At 31.2% G+C, this 23,043-nt stretch overlaps 3 protein-coding genes and 1 long non-coding RNA gene across 4 annotated transcripts in view; 1 reads left to right on the forward strand and 3 right to left on the reverse strand.

The window, feature by feature from the left end:
* Nucleotides 1-778: 778 nt before the first annotated feature.
* Nucleotides 779-2,916, forward strand: LOC105139653 (THO complex subunit 7A-like). The gene is made up of 3 exons (XM_011046182.1): nucleotides 779-958; nucleotides 1,160-1,750; nucleotides 2,603-2,916. Exons 2-3 carry the CDS (start codon nucleotides 1,160-1,162, stop codon nucleotides 2,732-2,734), a joined length of 723 nt encoding a protein of 240 aa, XP_011044484.1. The 5' UTR covers nucleotides 779-958; the 3' UTR covers nucleotides 2,735-2,916.
* Nucleotides 2,917-9,037: 6,121 nt separating this feature from the next.
* On the reverse strand, nucleotides 9,038-9,569 carry LOC105139655 (uncharacterized). The gene is made up of 2 exons (XR_845027.1): nucleotides 9,433-9,569; nucleotides 9,038-9,344 (listed from the first exon to the last, which is right to left on the reverse strand). It is a non-coding gene; the product is annotated as an uncharacterized LOC105139655 (long non-coding RNA).
* Nucleotides 9,570-10,152, reverse strand: LOC105139659 (bark storage protein B-like; the record flags this gene model as incomplete). The annotated part of the gene is made up of 2 exons (XM_011046185.1): nucleotides 9,806-10,152; nucleotides 9,570-9,698 (listed from the first exon to the last, which is right to left on the reverse strand). Coding segments are annotated over exons 1-2 (417 nt in total), but the record flags the coding sequence as incomplete, so codon positions are not given.
* Nucleotides 10,153-21,522: 11,370 nt separating this feature from the next.
* The window catches only part of LOC105139654 (bark storage protein A-like), a 14,457-nt gene continuing 12,936 nt past the window's right edge, over nucleotides 21,523-23,043 (reverse strand). The window contains exon 5 of the mRNA XM_011046184.1: nucleotides 21,523-21,533. The gene's annotated coding sequence lies outside the window, so the exon portion shown is untranslated. The remainder of the gene's footprint in view (nucleotides 21,534-23,043) is intronic.

Below are 23,043 nucleotides of genomic sequence, written 5' to 3' on the forward strand. Positions count from 1 at the left end.
TCTTAAATTTAAGGATAGCTCATACGATCATCATATAGGTCTTTTTATAAACACAAATGATATGTTTATGAAATTCTTATTCGAGTCAATTCAATATACATGTTTTATGACAAATAATATAATCCAATATACATGTTTTATGATAAACACTTATATATTATTTTTAGGTATCCATTATACCTTGGTTTATGAGAACGGCTGTATTTTTTTATGAAGAAAAATATATAATATATACTAGTCTATAACTCTAATAAGTATCAAGTATTAAAAAAGTATTGACTAGAAACATATAAGAACAATACTTTGATGCATTAGTAATCTCATAATTATAATATTTTTATAATTTTTTTTGTAAAGTGTTTTTTTTCCATAAACTTTATCTTTATTCTAGATTCATTTAAGAAACATTAAATTCATAAATTAAATATAAATAAATATTAAAGATAAATAATTTATTTATTTAATAAAATAAAATATATTTTATATGAATAAAATAATATCATGTTTAAATAATTGATTGAGTAGAAGAAATATAATCTCACAACGTGACTATCTTAATATTTATTTTAAAAGTGCATTATGTAATGTGCATTAAATTTCAGAATTCCTAATATTTTTATATTTTTTTTACCAATTAAAAAATGATTTAACCTGCGAGTGTCCAAGGAGCTAGTGAAAATTAAAAGGTTTGTACGCTGAAACCAGTGAGTAATTTATCTTACAAGTACCAAAGAAAGATATAACTGTAATTAAAGTCACAACCGACAAGCAGTCTATAATCTACACGCTTGAGGAATAAGGGTCTTTGATACGGCGAATACTCTGCCTCCCTTTTCGCTTCTCTCTCACACTCACGGCTCTCCAGCTCATCGAAAAGCTCTTGCCATATCTGATCGCCGGCAAAAATCAATCCTCCCCCGGTGGCCACCGCAGCAACTGTCGGCGTTTTCCTAATTAGGTTTGTCTCCCTTTGATTGTCATTTTCACATATCTGGTTAGGGTTTACTGATGTTTTGAAACTAATTTCAAATTCCTTTTTAGGTTAATTCAATCAATTATTCATTCTGTATACTTTATCGCATCATTCTAATTAGCTATCAATTAAAATAAAAACTCTTAGAATGAAATAACAGTAATGAACTATCATGGATTTTATTAGATGTTGAAAGGAAGAAAGATTTCTGGAAGAGGGGAAACAGTAGCGGCGAACTACGCATTTGGACCGCTCGAAGATGATGTAATTATAAAACATAGGCTACTCACCCGCACTACCACTACAAGGGGTGAACCCCCGCTGAAGAAACTTCAGAAGAAGTTTGCTTCGTTTGTTTCCGAGATCGAGAAGGATGAGGATAATTACAATGACTGTGTCAAACTTTCTAAAGCTTTTTTACAGGAGTTGTCTACTTTCGAGATTCCATTACTCAAGAGCAAAGCTGTTATTGATTCTAATTTAAGAGAGAAGGAGAATTTTAATGAGTTGAAGGATGACATAAATAGGCAGATTTTGCAGGCACAGGCTGATATTGAAGATTTAAAGAAGCAGCTTGAGGAGAGCAAAATTGAAAGGCAGCATAAGGAGGAATGTGAGGCGATAAGGAAATTGATCGCCACGCAGCCTCCAAGGTCACTTATGCAGAAGGTGATAACGGATTTAGAGAAAGAAATTGCTGCTTTGGAGGTAGAAAATACAGCCAGTTCTAGGTTACTGGAACTTCGAAAGAAACAATTCGTTCTCTTGTTGCATGTGGTACGTGGCAATTTCCATAAATTTGTCATTCTTGTTTCTTATTGATTGAAAATTTGGTGAAAGTTTCATTTAATTTACATCAATTCAGTTTTGTTCTACTCCATTTGTTTCCAAGATTCTTTTTTTCCAGCAATGTATTACATCTCAGATTGTGTAATCTAGGCTTCCTATTCATAACAAGTTTGTGCTGTGGTTGGTCCCCATTCTTAATTCCTTCCCTTTTCACATAGGAAAACTTATATGAACCTTGGACTTGCCCTGGAAACATGAAATCTTGTTAATTACAGGATTATCAAGCGCTGTTTGTTGCAGTTAACCATGTGTGCAATAGTGTCATGTCAATAATAAAAGTTGAATTTGTATTGAGAGGAAACAATTCTAGAAAGTGACTCAAGTGCTATGGTTTGAGCTTTGGGTTCTACCTTGTTGTGGAAGAGCATGATGCAAATTGACATCAGAGAGGAAAGAGGAGGAAGAAGTTATGAATTGAAGCTTTTAAATTATATAATATGCCTATTTGACAACATTTTCCATTATTACTTATGTGTTTGCTTTTACTTTGTTACTTTCAACCTGTTTTGTATGGAGATAGAAAACTTGTATAGGTAGTTTAACCTTGGGTTTTAAGCGCATTTTCGGGTGCCAATCCATGTCTTTTCAATGCGTTGTTCGTGCATCTGTGTTATCTAATTGATAAATGTTTCTTCGCATATTTTGGTCAATCAGGCAATGAAGTAATAGAGTGCTTCTAAATTCTGTTGCTGCTTGCTCGATCACTTACCGCATTAGATTGAATGCACATGTCCAGTTTACTCATGTATTTTCCTCATCTTTTGTTTAACATTTCGACAGGTGGATGAGTTACAGAACACTATAGAGGAAGATGAGAAGAATTTGATTGAGGAGATGAGATTGGCAACTGAAGAGCAGAAGAATGGAATGGAGGATGCTAGTGGGATCTCGGAAGCCATGGCTGTCGATTAGGAGTGACATGTTCCATGGGAGAACTCATGTTTAGTGAATGTACTCTTGAAAATTTTTAGCTGTGCCTCTTGTTCTTATGATTTATTCTATTTGAGCATGTGCACTTTCAAAAGTTTTGCAGTCGAGTTGTAGTCTTCATCTATTTAGTTATGGAAAATGATTTACAAACAATTTTATTAAAATAAGATTCCACGCAAACTTATAGAATAGGTAATAATCGGTAAATGAGATGATAACATTACAGGTTTGTGTACTTTGAGAATTTTTATAATTGAGGGTATCAAAATTTATTCCTTTTCAAACAGATCATCGCAAGGGAAATTTGAAGAGGTGGCATGTATAATATGAAAATTTTGTTGAGTTGTTATTTAAGTGATGGGCTGACAATTATGACAAATATTACGTAATAATGTGGGTAAGTTAGTGATGATGTGACGCTAATGATGTGAAAAGATATTAGTTTTGAAGAGAAATTTCTCAATCATTTTTATTTGTTTTTAATTTTAACAATTAAGATTATTAACCTTCTATATTTACATCTTCATATATTTGGTTAATGTCATTAATTTATATAGAAAAATTACTGTAATAATTCTCCTAACATTTTAGTATGGTAATTGATGTCTAAGAATATATATTTTTTTTCTAATGTGTGATGTTATATTAATAGGCATAAGGTTTAATCTAACTGTTGAATCATGTTTTGATTTTACTAGAAGATTTTGGAGAATCTATTTTATTTAAAGTGTGTGATTTTATATTAATAAATATAAGGCTTAATCTAACTGTTGAATCATGTTTTAATTTTACTATAATATTTTAGAGAATCTATTTTATTTAAAGTTAAATTTTTATAGAAATTGAAGTTTGAGGAGGTTTTGAAATAACAATAAAAGTTACTATAATTTGCTATATTTTCTAATTTTATTTTTTTTGGTTTAAAATTCTTATTATTTTTTCAGCTTTGTTTAAGATTTTTATTAGTATATAAGTAGCCTTAAAAAGTAGTAATAAAGATTTTTTTTATTAGAATATTTGTGTGATGAAATATTTAATAATAAAATCTTGACTTAGGATTTGTGACGTGACCATATTTTACATAATTTCATGTTTTTTTTAATTGTGTTTTTACTTGTATTAGTTAGTATTAAAGTCTGACAATCCTAAGTTATTGCTTGCTATATAATGCAATCCCGAACTATTTTGTTTGTTATATGCTACTAAATAAGATCATAAAACACAATATTTTCAAGTAAGAAAGAATGGGGAGGTTTCTCTTGAGAGAAAAAAAGTTTAGGTGTTGGTAATAGAAGATATGTAGAGACAAATTATAAAATTAATTCATCAACTAGAGATAATAAACATGTAGATTCAAGTTGAAAAATTATCTAGTTGATTAGTGCTTATGATGAAAATATTAAAGGATAGTAAAATGAGTAATTAAATATTCATGTTTAGTTTTGAGAACTTATTTTAGAGATATAAGTAAAGATCGTAACTTCTTCCTTAGAATAAATATAATATTGAAATTGAAAATTTTGATTATTCTAGTTCTTGAGTGAATTGGAATCAACCACCAAGATTTGGTTAGAAAGAAGCTCAAGATGTCATTGAGCTTCTTGAACTCGAGGATTATAAAAATACTTAAAATTCTATAAATTATGATTTGCAAGAATTCTTAATGAACAATTCTTTGATACTTCAAAAGATTGTTTTGAAGTATTAGAAAATTCCAGCTATAAAAAAATTTATCGACCAATTTATTGCTCATTAACAACAATCAAGTATTAAAAGTCATTAACAACAATAAAGTATTGCTTAAAGAATTTGAAGGTGGATTAGGTGTTGTCAAAAGAAAACATCCTAGTTATTGTCAAGGATAATAACGTTATGTTTAATTTTAAGTTATGTTTAATTTTAAGTTAGAGTTTGAGAAGGTTACTACAATAATTATTATACATAATCTTTAATGTAACTCTAAAAATGATTTTTTTTTTATTAAAGAGAATGAGCATATTGTTATAAGATATGATGTTTCTAACCAAAAAAATAAACATATAAAAGATTGGAAAGTCTTAATTAGACAGTCATGAAATCGGGGCAGAAGCAATTGAACTTAACGATGAGTTCTTTCCAACTCAGGGTGACTAATACAAAAACTTATTTTTTAAAGCATAATTTTATGTTATTAGGCTTAATGTTTGATCTAATTGTTATATCAAACAAAAATTTAGCTTGGAGATTTTAGAGACCTTTTCTATATAGTTAGTATTTTATAGCAATTATAGGTTAGGAAGACTTTCAAATGACTTCAAACAATTATTTTTTGAATTTTGCAATATTTTTCTAATTGATGTAAAATTCCTTTTCTATTTAGTTTAAAACCATTTTTTTTCTAGTTTTATTTATGATGTTTTTTTTCCTATTTTTTCTTATTTTTTTATTCTTAGATTTCCTTGTTGGTTTAAGTAAATTTTAAGTTTATTTTGAGAGTTGTAAACCTATAACAAAGTTAGATAGTCTGAACATAAAACATTCAATAATAAAATTAAGATTTCATATTATATTTTTTAGTATAATTCTATGTTAATATTAGGGGTGATTATTTTTAGTTCGGTTCAGTTTTTATAAAAAAATAATGAAACCGGTTTTTTTTCAAAAAACCAAAACCAAACTAGAACAGATTCAAATTAACTAGTTTCAGTTTGATTATTTTAGAGCAGAAACCAGTTCAAGCCAGTTTGACTTTATTTTTTTAGTTTGGCTCAGATTTTTTCTAGTTTGGCTCGGTTTTTTCCTGTTGGACTTGATTTTTTTCTTTTTGGTTTCAAGCTTATAAAATCAAAACCAAACCAAATCGGTCGGTTTCTAATCAGTTTAATCAATTTTTTTCATGATTTAGTTTTTTCAAGTATTTTTTTTCTAGTTTTTTCGATTTAATCAGTTTTTTAGTTTTTTTATTTACCATAGTTAATGATGTTTTTATTTTTATTACTTGGTATTATAGCTACTTGAGAGATCTACGAGACTAGTTTCAATTAAAAAATACATTTTAAAAATTCCACCCGTCATCAATACTTTCCTTCGTTGTTCTTAAAAATTACTGTATACATTCAACTATTTATATAAGTCAATAATACTTTATATATTAAGTTAGCATGTGTAAATTCTGTCAATAAATATATACTTATAAGTGAAATATTGTCAATTTACAATTTTTTTTTAAGAATTATATCAAACGCTGCAAAAACATCAACAAGATGTATCACAAGGCCACACCTTTCTCTTTTATATTATTCATTATCTTCTTAAACATACAACTAGCAAATAAAAAACATGAGCACTTTACATCAAAATTCAATATAAATGAGCCTTTCATATCAAATCATGAAAACTTAGACCAACATTTTATACTTACATCATTAACATCCTGAGACTTATAATCTCTAACATCTAGCTATCCAGATGGTTTTTTAATCTCAAATTCTTGCCCTCTCTCCCACATAAACATTAGTTCAAGATTAGTGGTGGCCATGGATTCATGGTAAAAAAAAAACCTTTGTTCCTCGCTAGCTAAGTCAGACATAAAATTAGTATAAAAAAACAAAACTCCTCTAATCCCTCTTTCTTTCAAGTGTGAAATTGATTGTGAAGATTTGATATAGAGTTTTTAGAGAGGTGGGTTTCGACCGAAGGGTATTCAAAACTAGAAAAATTAATATGTGAGTTCCTCAAAGAGATCTGGTGTGAGGTCCCTACGACTTGTGATGCCAAGGAAGCTCTTTGAGTACGGTGTTGATTCTCTGCACCTCAAATTAATCCATCAAATTATTCTTTTTTTCTTACTCTCTTTTTGTTTGCGTCTATCTGCTAGTGCAGATGAAAGACATTGAATAGATTTATAGGTTGCAGCAATGGAGGTTTAGGAACTACCTCAACGGAATTATTTCAAAGGTGAGTTGATTACTGGTTTTGCTTTCTATTCTTGTTTTCCCTGTTATCTCGGATCCCTATCATTGTTGCTTTGGACAGGATTCAAAATGTGTGTGTTACATTTCACTGGTATTAGACATTAATCACCAGTTATTATTACTAGAAAAAATCAATTAGATTACCAGAAGATTAGCTAATTATATATGACACAAAATTTGGCCCACAGTCCCACGGGAAGTTAAGAACCTCATCTCTATCTATTATTTGGGATTTTATTTACTGGAATATCCCTGAATATTCGAAAGATTTTATTGTAAATCTAATATGATTCGGTGTACTAAATACTTTTGTCAGCATGGTAAGTAATGCATGCGCCTCTGGAAAGAAGAAAACATGTTGTGTTCTTCGACCTGGTCCCACAGTCCCCCGAAAACGATGACAGAAATGGTGTCGTTCCTGCATTACAGTGAAAGGAAGGACGACAAAGACGCACCACAAAAGAAAAACAAATAATCGCTGATCAGAATGCCAAACATTTATTTATGTGGCTCTTAAACACCCTGCCGGAAACGTGCCCCGACTTGAAAGACTTCCACGCAAGGCATGTCTTTTGATGGCTCGCCTAGCTCACGTACAAACGATCATGTGTTAGAATTATACGATCATGTCGCCGGTGATGGACGAATATGTTTTTTTCTAGTGGTGATGAAATTGTGAAAAATCTTATAAATAAGTTCTTTGCTTGTATGAGATAATCTTTAATACTTAAATTAATAAATATAATAAAAATCTATTTTAAATAAAATAATTGACAAGTGTATTATAGCAAAAGACAAAATATCTTCATGCACGTTTATTCTTTGCTCTTTACAAGAAAGATTAGGTTATCGTGTTAGAATTAATTAACATATTTCTAATATTCTCATACATTATGTTGTAATTTTTGTACTTTAACATATTCCATTTGGTGTGAAACAACCCGAACCCGACATTAAAATCAATATTACAAATTAAAATTTAAAACAACAATGACTAAATTTAAAATTTAAAATAGCTTCTTTTGTTTTTTTCATTGGTTATGGTTTTAAGTTTTATAATTTATGAAAAAAATCACTCTAGTCCCTAGAACTTTTAATTTTGCATATTTCAATTACAAACTGATTTATTTTATTACCGAGAGAAAAGAGATGAAGTCATTGAAAAAAAAAGAAGAGGAGTGAGAAATAATTTATTCAACTGCATTCCAACCACATAAAAAATTTATTTTGGTGTTAATGGGTTATTCTTAAAGAAAGGAGTTAATTGAAGATGATTTTTTTCTTTAAACATACTAGAGAAAGTAGATCGAGACTAGTAAAATAATTTTTTATTTTATTGGATCTTAGAGTGATTAAAAAGTACTGTGATGTTATAAATACATTTATTAAGGTTCTCATGATTTTTTAGGATTTTTTTAGGATGTTTTCAAGAAAAAATAAGTTCAAAATTCAATTTTTAAAGTTATATATGAAACTCAAGCCCCACTTTCTAACCATCAAATATATCAGAATTTGAACTAAAAGATGACGCATCGTCTGCTCATTGAAATAAAACAATTAAAATTTGAACTAAAAGATGACACATCATCTGCTTATTGAAATAAAAAAAAGAACTTTAGCTTAGCTTTTCTATTTAAGCTACCTTAACAATTTGTTTTTTCCTTTTTTCTATTTTATGAATAAAATTCTTTTGAAGTTGGTTTATTAAAATAATATTTACGGATCCAATTAAGTCATTTTAAGGGAATTAGAGATTTTTATGATAATATTAGTAATTTCATTAAAAATAATTATGTATTAACATAAAATACATAAATTTTAAAATAATTTGCTTGTTAATATTGAATGAGAATAAAATATTTTTTTTTTATATATTTTTCTTAAATTTATTATTTTGTAAATTTATTCATATAGGTGTGTCATTGATTCATATATATTGATTTCGATGATGTTTGACATGGAAGAAATGAAAGCCTTTGTTAGCCTCCTTGAAAAAATTACACTTGAGCTTTTGCTCAAGTACAACAACTCCGCCTGCTTTAAGTTCAACAGGGAAGACTCGAGGTTCCTGGCCATTATCAAGAATTGGAGGCTATTTTATTCATGAGTCTATTATCTATCTTTGTTCAAGATTTAGAACTTAACTATTGTATTTTTTTGTTGAAAAAAAATTAAAACAAAAAAAAATAGCATATTAATCGTTAAGTCAATGATCCGAGAGTATTAAGGAAAATTTGATTGTTATCACCATTTTATGTCTGATCAACAAAATTCTAAATTGATCCATCATCCAGTACCGGAAAAAAAAATATGAACAGCTGAATACGTTATATAATGGAGAAAGTTCATAGCATTTTTATTCGAGTTTATTTAATTTAGTAGGCCAAACACAGTTCAGTTCATTTGAGTGCAATCGGTCATCAATCTCTTTCATAGCACTCAAACGACCCAGAAGCAGATACATAATCTCATCACTCACAAGCCAGACGTGGCGTGGGAATTGACTCAATGATCTTGGCTGCGGCAAGGAAAGCATTGTAGGAGGCCAAGTAGCTAATTTGCGATCCTGAACTTGCTTCACCTGCTACATTGGAAGCACCTCGTATCACGATGAAAGGCTTTTCATTTGATAAAGATGTCTGCAAATCAAATGACCAAACTAGTTAGCCGAACACATGAACTAGAGAAACTTTTCTGAGTTCAACAACGTTATTCCCTCTTACTAACCCAAGCTACAGCAGCGCTTTCTTGATCGGCAGTTGAGACGTTAAAAGCTTTGTGAAGGAAATCTCCATATGCTTTATTTTTAATGTAAGAATCAGAACTGGAGCCCTTAGTTCCAAACACAATCTTAGGCTTGGAAGGTAGGCAAACTCGGAAACATCACCTGGCACTATACTTGTTTTATCAAGGCTCCCAGCACTACCAAAGTGAATAATTCCGTGAATACGGAATCTATTCAAGAGGATTTGCACAGCAATGGCAGCATTTACCTAAGTTTGGTTGCAGTTAGCAATGGACAGCAACATATGTGTAATATATTGAATATTCAAATAGCGCAATGAAGAAACAAAGATTATATAGAAACGAGGAATCTTACAGAATTTCCCCCGATCTTAACATATACAATATAACGAGCATTAAGTGTCCCAATGTGGAACCTTCTCCCCGCAATGTCAACATAAGGCGTTTCAGCATCAGGTGTGAAGAGACCAGAGTCTTGTAGGGCCTTCTCGTTGGTATCAGAAGTTAAGACAAGCCCTAAACGAGTGAAATCAATTTTGCAATTGTTTGTCTCAGCAACAGGGTTTCTCAAACTCATCTGGAAGGACTGCTGAGCCAAAACCAGCAGCCCAACCACCATCACTACCAAGTTAACGCTCGACATTCTAGAGATCTGAGGCGAGAGAGACGTTGTTTAGAGCAATGCAAGTGTTCTGTGGTATTCTGGTGTTGCTCATGTGACTTTATATAGAGATCATCTAGCGAAACGGCCAATTTCTTTTCATTTTTTTAATATATTGTTGACATGAAATATTAAGTCTTTCATATCCATTCATTTCTCAAGGATCTTATCACCTCAAAAAAAAAAAAAATGGGTGTGGCAAAACGTGAAAGTGAGACGTTAATCTAGAATTCAAGTGAAGACAAAACTTTTTAGTGTAATTACATGAAAGTCCTTCGTCATGGAATGGAGCAATTATGTGTGCACTTCTTCTCCATTATCATGCAAGATACTAACAGCCATCAAATAAGTTACACATCTACTTCGTCATGTTGTAACATTTTTTAGCCATAGAAAAGTTGATGCATGTGTAAGCTAAACATAATAATTGAAGAAGATAATTAAAAAAAAAATTATATTCAATTAAAAATAATGACTTACAAAATAAAATAGTTGAATAAATATACCATGAAATATTGAGCGCAGTTATTGATAAATTGTTGCACCCCTTTGACGGTCTTTACTCTGCACATACGTTTCCACAAACAGTTTTATGAGGCTCGGCTCATGTCCAAGAGACATTGTTGGTAAGAAAAAAATATTTCAAGTTAAATATATTTATAAATAACAATAAATTAATTAATGATAGATTTCATTAAAATTAATCTTACCATCTGTTTTGCATGTGTAGTGAACGAAACAGAGTCGCCGATGTGCGTTGTCACCAAACCATGAATTTTCTGGTTCCGGTTGTTGGCAACAAACTATGAGCGTCGTATGAACCGCTTAGACATCATGTGCTGTATATATTACGGCCATATATCCTTAGGGATATATGGCTGCCTGAAATCCCTCCAAATCGCGTCACGTCATTCCAGCCTTGTAGATCGTTATCTATGACTTATTTTTTGAATTGTTTATGGACTTCTTACCAAAAATCAAGCAACCGACTTCCATCAAAGAATTTTATGAGTTAATGAGAAATTAGATTTTAAAACATATATTTTTTTAAAAAATATAGTACTGTTTTCGATGTTACCTAGTTGTTGCTTGATTCTCTCACACCCTCCTTGCAATATTATCAAGTGCGCTATGCCAGTCGAATTTGTTCCATGTATAAATAATTTATTTTAAATAATAATAATAATTTATTAAAAATAAATAAAATTAGAAATTTATACCAATCTCAAATCTTGAAAACCATGCATCGATATAAGGCCTCTTTTAATCAAGATGTTTGAAAACATGACTCCATTGAAATAATAGAATCTCCATCGATGATTTAAATACCGATGTTATTACTTGGGTGGCCCTAATGTTTGTGAATATGAAAATGAATAAAATTAATGACATTTTAATTAGTTGTTCACAAATTATATTATAAAAAAAACTAACCAAAACAAATTTACATTGAAAGGTTATCCTTCTAATGTGCCTCATATTTACGGGTGAATTGACCGACCCTGCTATGAAGCCACACCACCTCTACATTGTGAAACTACGCTAGAAGAGGTAGCATCACGAGTCGGCGTAGGTGCCTCTTTTTGATAGGCACTTAAGGACAAGTCATCTTTGCTCCTAAAAGAACTAGCTGCAAATATATGCTCACAATGTATATACCGATGATTTTACTAACTGATTTACATTTATCGGTAAATTTTACTGCAAATTACCAAGAAAAAAGGTCCGTCGATAATTTCATTGGTTTTCATAAAATTTCTATTAGTGCCAATTCATAATCTTATTCTCATTAAATAATACTAATAAAATTTATCTTTTTAAAAGGTTTACAAAACTTTAAATAGATAAGAAATCCTACCTTAATCAGGAATAAAAAATAAAAATCTTAAATTATGAATGAAAAAAACATAAAATCCAAACATAACGTGAAATCCAAAAATAACAATGAAAAATCACAAAAACTATCAAAACCAAGGGCCTCGATGAGCTTTTTATATCTAAAGATTCGATAGTATGTATAGCAATGTAGTCATTATTATAGTGAAAATTTTTATAAAAATTTAAGTACAATCCAACAGTTAAATAAAAAAAATTATGGCCCTTTTTAAGCGACTAGATCTCTTGTTAGACTTAGATCTGTCCAATTGATCCATAAATACATCTATTTGGAGGATGCCAGTGGGGTCTTGAAAGCCATGGTTATTGATTAGGAGTGACATGTTCCATGAGAGAACTCATACTTAATTAATATACTATTAACAATTTTTAGTTGAAACTTTTCTTTTTATAAGTTATTTAATTTGAGCATGTGCACATTCAAAATTTTTGCAGTGGAATTGTAGTCTAAATCTATTTAGTCATAGAAAATGATTAACAAACAATCTTATTAAAATAAGACTCTATGCAAACTTATACAATATCTAATAATTGGTAAATGAAATGATAAGATTATATGTGTGCACTTTAAGAATTTGTATAATTGAGTGTATCAAAATTTATTCGTTTTCAAATAGATATGAGCCTAAGGAAAATTTGGAAAGGTGGCATGTATAATATGAAATTTGTTGAGTTGTTATTTAAATGATGAGGTGACAATTATAACAAATATTAAGTGATAATGTGAGTAAGTTAGTGATGATGTGACACTAATGATATGGAAAAAAAATGGTTTTGGAGATAAATTTCTTTATCAGTTTTTTTTTGTTTTTAATTTTAACAATTAAGATTATTTACCTTTTATATATCTTCATATATTTTGTTGATGTCATAAATTTAAATGTAAAAATCACCCTATTAATTCTCCTAACATTTTAGCTTGGTAACTGATGTAAAAGAATTTTGTTTTCTAATATACGGTTTTATATTAACAAGCATAAGGTTCAATCTAACCATTGAATCAAGTTTTGATTTTGCTAGAAGATTTCAGAGGATCTGTTTTATTTAGGGTTGAATTTTCACAGAAATCAAAGTTCGAGGAGGTTTTGAAATAAGAATAAAAGTCACTAGGATTTGTTATATTTTTATATTTAATTTTTGATTCTTTTTTCTATAAAGCACTTATCATTTTGTTCCAGCTTTGTTTAGGACTTTTATGATTATCTATGCAGCCTAAAAAAATAGTAATATGATCTTTTTATTAGATTATTTGTGTGGTGAAATATTCAGTAATAAAATCTTGAATTAGGATTTGTGACATGACCATATTCAGCAGAATTTCATGTTGTCTTTTCTTTCTTTTTTATTGTGTTGTTTTTACTTGTGTCAGTTGGTATCAGAGCCTAAAAATCCTAAGTTAGTGCTTACTATATGGTGCAATCCCAAATTATTTTGTTTATTGTGTGCTACTATATAATCATGGTTGGAAGAGATTATAAAGCACAATATTTTTAGGTAAGAAGGGATGGAGAGGTTTTTCTCGGGAGAGAAAAGTTCAAGAGATGATAATAAAAGACATGAAGAGACAAATTATAAAATTAATTTGTTGACCGGAGGTAATAAAAATGTAATTCAAGTTGAAGAATTATCGAGTTGATTAGTGCTTATGATTAAGATAATGTTAGAGGATAATGAGAATAGTAATCACATATTCATGTTTAGTTTTGAAAAGCTTTTTTCATAAGCAAAGGAGGTAGCTTCTTGATTAGGATAAATATCATATTGAAATAAATTGTTTTGATTATTCTAGTTCTTGAGTGGATTGGAATCAGCTAACAAGATTTGATTAAAAAGAAGCTTAACATGTCATTAAGTTTGAGGATTACAGAAATCCTAAAAATTCTTTAAATGAGGATTCACAAGGACTCTCTCAATAAAAGTGGACAATTATTTGATACTTTAAAAGATTGTTTTGAAGTATTGGAAAATTTTAGCTAAAAAAAAAATATGTAGACCAACTTACTGTTCATTGATAACAATCAAGTATAAAATATTAATGCTTAAAAAACTTAAAAGTGGATTTGATGTTGCCAACCAAGATGTATTCCCAAAAGAAAACATCATAGTTATTGTCAAGGATAGTAACATTATGTTGAATGTTAAGTTAGAGTTTGAGAAGGCTACTACAATAGTTATTGTACATGGTCTTTAATGTAGCTTTAAAAATGATTTTTTTGTAAGGAGTGTCACACCAAGATGTCGTGGCGACCATTTAAAAATTATCTCTTGTTTGAAAAAGAACATATAGTTGATATCTTGTTCTCTTATAGAAAAATATTTTGTTCAAGGAGTTACCACCTAGTATTATAGTCACTAGAAACTCTAACTGGTCAACAAAGATTCTATGGTACAGGATTGGTTATGCAAAAGAGAAAATGCTACCACCCCTTAAGCGTCCTACCTAAGTAGACTACATTACTGGTTTTGTCTAAAATTACTATGAATTTTGTTCTTCTTTTCCCTTTTTTTAATTCTTCCTATAATATTCTTGACTCTAGTATCAGTGAACAATTCCTATGAATATTTCCAATTCTAGCATTGGTAAATATCGTACAAATCCAAAAAATACGATACTCCTGACTATGACATCAATGAATATTTTCATAAAAAATAAATTTGAAGAAGAAATTTTCTATATCATTTTTTTCTTATTTATCATTTATTATTATCTGCACTTTTTAGATAGAACTAAAAAAAAAAAAATATTGCATGACATACTTGCGTTTAACAGTAATAGTTCACAGATTGATATTGCATGACATATTTGCGTTTAATAGTAATAGTTCACAGATTGAGCACATAACTAAAAAAAATACTAAATAGAAAGAAAAAAATAAATCAAGATGTGAGGGGCCTATATATAAATCAATGGCGATCCTTAACTATTTTTAAAATTTTCTGATATAAAAAAAGAGCTCATTTGGCCAATTATCAAACTAAAATGGGTATAAAAATTATGGCCAAGACATAAAGGTATGTTTTACCAAACACACCTTTAGCAAGCCAAGACATAAGGGTATGTTTTACCAAACACACCTTTAGCAAACATAGTTTGAGTCGGCTAGGCCTAAACCCTAAACTCGACCCATTCTTTTTTTGTTTTGGGTTGGTTCTAGTCCAACCATGCTTGAAAGGTTCACGCATGCATGCAACAGTAACCAGTTAATTATTTTAACAAGAAAGAAAGAAAATTTATCTAGGCGTATGGTTGCTGAAGGCGAAGTCAAGAGAGACTAAGCTAAAAAATAGAGGGGTTAAGGGGGGCGACGACTAGTATAGGGTTCACCACCCCTTTCTTTTTTCATGTTTCTTTTTTTTTAGAGTTTTTGGTAATGGCCTCCTTTTGGAGTCTTTTTTTTTAGGGTTTCTCTCTACCTTTCTTCTACATACACTAAGATCAGTATTTATAGTGCAAGAGTCCTTTCACGTGTGAGAAACAAAGTTTCATTTAAACTCATTCTCTTTTTTGAAGTTTGAATTTGATTAAGAATCAAATTTTAAAATTGATAACTATCATTATCTTGAAGACAAGGATTATCTTGAAAAATAAAGATTATCTTGAAGATAAGGTTTATCTTGAAGGTAAGGATAGAATAAAAAAAATACATTTTAGTTCTTAGTTTTCACGCAAGTTGACAAATCACACTTTTCATCGAAATAAATCTCTAATTTTTTAATTTTACATGTTAACCTTGTAAAATTAAATGAAAAAGTCAGTGGGTTAAAATTGGATTACAACAAAAAGGATGAGCATTTTGTTAGGAGATATGATGTTTCTAACAAAAAGGATAAACATGTAAAAAGTTGGAAAATTCTAATTGGATAGCCATGAGATTGGGGAAAAAGAAATTTGAACTCAACAATGAGTTCTTTCCAACTTATTTAGGACAACTAATATAAGAAATTATTTTCTAAATTGTAGTTTTATGTTATTCAGTTTGATATTTAATCTAACTATTATATCAAACTAAAATTTAGCTAGGAGATTTTAAAGGCTCTAATTTCTATATGGTTAGTATTTCATAGCAATCAGAGGTTAAGAAGTATTTTAAATAATATTTTCCTAATTGATGTAAGATTCCTTTTCTATTTAGTTTAAAACCATTTTTTTCTAGTTTTTTTAGGATGTTTTTTCTTTTTTTTTTATTCTTGGATTTCTTTGTTGGTTTTTCTTAACTTTTAGGTTTATTTCGAGAGTTGTAAACCTATATCAAAGTTAGACAGTCTGAACATAAAACATTCAATAATAAAAGTATGACTTTTGTATTATTTTTATTATATTCTATGTTATTATGTTTTTTTTTTATATTTTTTTTATGATTGTTAATTGGTATTAAGATAAATGAGAGATTTATAAGAATAGTTTCAATAAAAAATTACATCTTAAAAATTTCACGTGTTAGCAATACTTTGTGTCTATGTTCTTAAAAACTTCAGTATACATTTAACTATTTATATAAGTTAATAAAACTTTAGATATTGAGTTAGCATGTGTAAATTCTATCAATAAATGTAAACTTATAAGTGAAATATTGTCGATTTACAACTTCTTTCTAAGGATTATATCAAACGCTGCAAAAACATCAACAAGATGTATCACAAGGCCATATCTTTCTCTTGTATACTATTCATCATCTTCTTAAACATACTACTAGCAAATAAAAAACATAAACACTTTGCATCAAAATTCAATATAAATGAGCCTTTCATATCAAATCATGAAAACCCAAATTTATAATCCAAAATATCCTTAAAATTTAACTAAAATTTAACATTTTAAAACCCAATTTGAGCTTTTGTTGAAATGGTTCTATGCATAAGGCATCAATGAATTGAGCATAGGCATCATTATGATTGAAACTTGAATTAAAGAAGTGGGTTTTGTTAAATTTATGAAAAAGAGTAGGATGCCACCTTTAATTCTTGTGAACATCTTCTACTTACATCATTAACATCTTGAGACTTCTGATCTCTAACATTGAATGCTAACCCATACATTTTTTTAATCTCAAATTCTTGCCCTATCTCTTACATAAATATTACTTCAGGATTATAGTGGTGGCCATGGATTCAAGGCTAAAAAAAAACCATGGTTCCTTGCTAGCTAAGTCATACATAAAATTATATATATGAAAAAGACAAAACTCCTTTAATCTCTCTCTCTATTTCGAGTGTGAAATTGATTGTGGAGATTTGGCATAGAGTTTTTAGAGAGGTGGGTTTCGGCCGAAGGGTGTTCAAAACTAGAAAAATTAACATATGAGTTTTTCAAAGAGGAGATCTAGTGTAAGATTCTTATGACTTGTGATGCCAAGGTGGTGATGATTTTCTTCTCCATAAAAGGGAAGCTCAAACCCATGAAATTATTCTTTTTTTCTTTGTTTACGTCTATCTGTTAGTGTAGATGAAAAAACTAACATTAAATAGATTTAAAGGTGAGTTTATTTTGTCATGAAGGTTTAGAAACTACCCTAATGGAATTATTTCAAAGGTGAGTTGATTACTGGTTTTGCTTTTTATGCTTGTTTTCCCTTTTATCTCAGATCCTTATCATCATTGCTTTGGACATGATCAAGGTGTGTACGTTGATCAACTTTCAAAAACTGTTATGAGTGAAGACTTCATAAAGAGATTTGTTAATCTTAAGGATTCAATCATAACAATATTTTCCAAATAAGTCTATGCAGTTAAAGCACTAGCCATGCACTATGAGAAAATGAACTCAAGGGAAAAGGAAGAGGGATGAGAACAGAGAGATTAAGAACAATTGCCACACTCAAGATGGTCATTTTATGTATTCTCTGTAGTATAAATATCAGTACATGAGTTAGACTTTCTCAAGTTTATTTATAAAAACTCAGCAATATAAGGTAAGTCCAATCAATTACATATATTATAAAGGGATTGTTAATTAATCATTCTGGCTGATGAATGCTGTTGCTTGTGATTAGGAGGCTTCCTAAGCTGATGTAGTGGGATCAGTAGATTGGATGGGGTTGATAGATTTGATGGAATTTGCTGGTGTAGTATGCTCTGTTGGTGTAATATTCTCCTTAACCCCTCTAAAGCGTAACAGAGCAACACGAAGATTGAGCTTGGAATTAAGAGGAGATAACTGATCATGACTCAGGCCTATGGTTAATATGTCAGCAAGCTGATGAGAGGAAGGAACATAAAAGGTATTGAGACCTTTGCGAATTCGTGAATAAAATGAATATGTTGGGTGCGAGCATGAAAAATAGGATTGACAGTCATGTAGATGGCATAGAGATTATTTACATAGACGTAAGGGGCAGACTGAAAAAGGATACCAAGTTCTTGAAAAAAGAAACCAAACCAATGGATTTCAGCGGCCGTATGGGCAAAAACATGATATTCAGCTTCAGTGCTAGAACGAGAAACAGTAGACTGTTTCTTAGCAGTCTATGTGAGAAGATTAGGTCTGAAAAATATACAAGCACTAGTGGTAGACCGTCGATCATCTACATAACTAGCCCAATCAACATTAGAGAAACTGTGTAAAGTAAAGTTATCAGACTGGTGAAACACAAGACCTTGCTCAATTGTACCCTTAATATACTGAGAATACGCTTGACAACCTGAAGATGGAAAGAACGAGGGTTGTGAATGAATTGACACATTTGATTACAACAAATAAAATATCAGGTCGCGATAGAGTAAGATGTTGGAGGCCACCCACCATGCTTCGTAGGGATCATATAAAGGATCTCCATTCATACAAGACAATTAAGTGTCAGAAGGTAATGATGTAGGACATGGTTTGCATTCAATTATATTAAATCATTTTAATAAATCAACAACATATCTAGTTTAAGAGAGAAATAAATGATTAAGAAACCATGTAATTTCCATGTTGAGAAAAAAAGTTGAGCTCACCCTGTCGGTGGTTGTAAAAAATAGAGCACAATTGATCAAGAAACCAATGGACACTTTATAGTTTAGACTATGTGACAATGATATCATCCACATAGACAAGAACATAGATTGTGTAGAAAGAGGAGTAATGAATAAAGAGCGATACATTAGATTGACTATGAGCAAATCCCTAAGCAAAGAGAAAGGCACTGAGATGTTGGAACGAAGCTCGGGGAACCTACTTAAGGCTATAAAAAACCTTATGGAGTTGACATACATCTTTAGGACATGAGGAATCATGAAAGCCAAAGGGTTATTTCATGTACATTTCTTTTTGCAAGTATCCATTCAAGAACACATTCCGAACATCAAGCTGTTAATGAGACCAGTTAAAAGACATGGCCAGAGACAAGATAATATAAATGGTGGCCAGTTTAACTACTAGGCTAAATATTTCTGCATAATCAAATCTTTCCTGTTGATTGGAGCCTTTGGCGACTAGACAAGCCTTGTAGCGATCAACGAAGCCATTAATTTTTCATTTTACTTTGAAGACCCACTTATAGCCCATAATATTCATTTGAGATGTTGTTGGAACTAAAAACCATGTTTGATTCCTCATGAGGGCATCGTATTCATCCTGCATGATAACTTGCTAGTGACTATATTAGGAAGCCTAGGTGAAACTCGTTGGTTCAAAGGATATAGGATTAGAGTAAGCAGCAGAGAGAGCATGAGGTAAAAGACGTGGGTTAGTCGGGAAGTATAGGGTTTTGCTTTAGAACTAAAAGGGATGATGGACTTGAGACTTTTAAATTTTTAAGGAGGGTTTAGTGTATCAAGAGAGTTAGGGAGGAGAGACGGTTTAAGAGGGGAAGAAGGAGGTGTTGACATAAGTGAGGGGTTTGTGGTGTCTGCGATGGATGCTAGGTTTGTAGAGCTAGATGGTGGCGAGATAGACATAAAAGATGATAAAAGGTTGTGAGATTGAGAGATAAAAAAAGAAACAACATCTATTGGACTAAGGGAGAGAGGTTGTGTTGGGTTAGATTATGTGGGTGGAGGTTGTAGTGGGCTTGCATAAGGGTTTGACTGATGGAGAGTTAAGGATAATAGAGGCAAATTGGGTTGGACTTGTAGAATTGTTGGTTGGTTAAGAGAACAGACTAGGCCTAATATCAAGGTGAGTGGTAGGTGTAGATTAGGCAACTGGTGTAGTATGAGGTAGTTGGTAGGGGAAGCTTGTCTTATCAAAAACCACATTTCGAGATATAGAAATGGGACCTGAAATAGGATCAAAACAATGATAACTTTTATAATGATCATCATAGCCAATAAATACACATGGAATAGATTTAAAGGATAATTTATTCCTATTGTATGGGACCATACAAGGGAAGCAGGCATAGCTAAAACTTTTGAGAAATGTATAATCCTATGTGCATTGAAGTGATTTCTCATAAGAAGACATGTGGTCAAGCTTAGAAATTGGTAAATGATTAAACAGAAAAACCATAGTGGAGAAAGCTTCAACCCAAAAGCTGTGGGGCAAGCAGGATTGGGGCAGCAAACACAATTCCATTGCAATAATATGTCAATGTTTCATTTCCACCACTCCCTTTTATTGGGGAGTGTATGGACATGAGATCTGATGAGATATGCCATGATCACGTAAAAATGTTAGAAATAATTTGGTAGTAAATTCACCACCACCATCAATCTGTAATTGTTTGATGTGAGAGCTAAAATAATTTTCCACTATTTTTTGAAGTGAATAAATATAGTAAGAACTTCTGATTTTTTAGCCAATAGATATAACCATGTGAATCAAGTATTATCATTGATAATGGAGAAATAATAACAATAATCAAAATTTGATGAGATTGGTGTAGAGCCCCATAAATCAAGATGTAATAGAGCTAATGCAAGTAGAGCATGACACTGTCTATCTTCAAAAGGCAATCAACAAGAGTTTCCCAACAAGCAGTTATGATAATTTTTATTGGAGATAATTGCACCATCAAGTGGTAAGTGGTACTTATTCAATAATATAGTAAAAACTAAATGATATGGGTGTCAAAGTCTGGCATGCCATACGTCTTGTGTTATACATTTTCCATAACAAGCAATCTAACGAGCAATAAAAGGGGATGTCTGAATATGATAGAAGCTATCAAAACTACTACTAGTATGGAGTATCGTCTTCATCTTGTTGTCCTTCATATAAAAACCATTAGCATCTATCTTAAAGTAATAATCATTATCATAGCAAAAACGATGGATAAAGATTAAGTTTTTGCAGAAAACAGGCACACACAAAACTTCATTAAGATTTAATGATTTATGTAACCCGGTTAATTGTGTATTGCCAACCGATTGCCATTTCCAACAATAATTTTATATGTATTTATGTAAGGATGAGCATTGGGGAGAGAGGTGGCGTAGGCTGTCATGTGGTGAGTAGCTCATGAATCAAGACACCAATTGAGCTTTGCCACATCAGTAGTAAAAGAATGAGAGGTTGTCAAATTTTCTGCCATGTACGCATAAGGTCTACGGTCAGGACAAAAACGGGCTATGTGCCCTGGCTTATCACACCGAAAGCATATGACTTCACTTCATTGGGTATTTAAGGATTTGCCTTGTAGTGTTAGAAGCAGAGGAGGGTGGCCAACATAGAGGGTTGCAGGAGATGAGGTGATGATATTAGATTATAGGTCACGAGGTTGAGAGTAACGATCTGAAAACCAAGCCCCTTGAGCCGACTCCCATTGCCTTGTTCTCCTTGGTCCGCGCCTTTGATTCCAATTCCTACTACCACCATGTCCTCTTCCAAATCTGTGATGAGGATTGTAATTGTGACCAGACATGTTTAAATTGAAGATGTGCTCACTGGTACACGGTTAGCAGCCATAACAAATTCTGAAGCCACAGTAAGAGACATCTATTTATGTAAATGCTCTTCTCTTAGAGCTAGATTATAGAATTGATCAAAATCAATATCAGGATGCAGGTGAAGTGTTGTGTCTAGCTCTTTGTATTCATCATAACATAGAAATTCATCATCGTCCATTGTTGCACCAGATTGTATAAGAGAATCAAAGAGTGATTTGGTTTAATTTAGATAATTAACCATCGTGGTGTTGTTATCCTTACGAAGAGTGTGAATTTGGTCTCGAAGAATCCGTACATGGGTACTAGCAAGAGGTAAAAGGCATTTAGCCAGCATGGTCCAGGCTTGATGAGCAGTGGTACAAGGGATAAGAAGTGTTTTGATGAAAGGGGAGGAAGTTGCTTTGATCCAACTAAGGACCAATTTATCCTTTGATAAGTCTGGGTGCACATAACTATCTTCTTGCATTGTGGGTGGGTCTATGTTGTTCTTGACGACTGCTGTAAGGTCATGCATCTCTAGTATATCTTGAAATTGGGATTTCCAACTCAGGTAGTTGGTACAATCCATAGAAACAGTGAACAAGGATGAGATATTGAAAAAGGTGGACAAAGAATTAGTTGAGAATGGAGGTGAGGAAAGTTTGGACATTTCATAAATCAGTTTTGACATATCAACATGGCTTGATTCTCTAGATTTAGGTGTGTTGGCCATTGGTTTGGGTAGGATTGATATTTTGAGGGTTAGCTCTAAAATGCTCTGATATCATATGAAAAAATAAACTCTAAGAAAAAAGAAAAGGGATGAGAATAGAGAGATTAAGAATAATTACCGCACTTAAGATGATCGTTTTATTTATTGTCAATGGTATAAATATTGATACATGAGTTAGACTTTAGATATGTCCAATTAATTACTTGTATTATTGAGGAATTATCAATTAATCATTCTAGTTGATGAATATTGTTGCTTGTGATTAAGAGGCTTCTAAGGCTGACGTAGTGGGATCAGTAGACTGGATGAGAATCTACTGGTGTAGTATGCTGTACTGGTGTAGTATTTGTTAAAATAATTAAGATGAAACACAAAAAGGAGACTAGAATTCTGAATAATCTGTATATTATGAATGCTTAACTTTGACCTAAATACAAATAAAGTATATATAGATTAAACTGAAAGTACTATTCTACCCTTAATAAATAAGACTACATAAATATTATTTAACATC

This window comes from Populus euphratica, unplaced genomic scaffold, assembly GCF_000495115.2.
Source record: "Populus euphratica unplaced genomic scaffold, PopEup_1.0 scaffold96.1, whole genome shotgun sequence".
Classification (NCBI taxonomy): Eukaryota; Viridiplantae; Streptophyta; class Magnoliopsida; order Malpighiales; family Salicaceae; genus Populus; species Populus euphratica.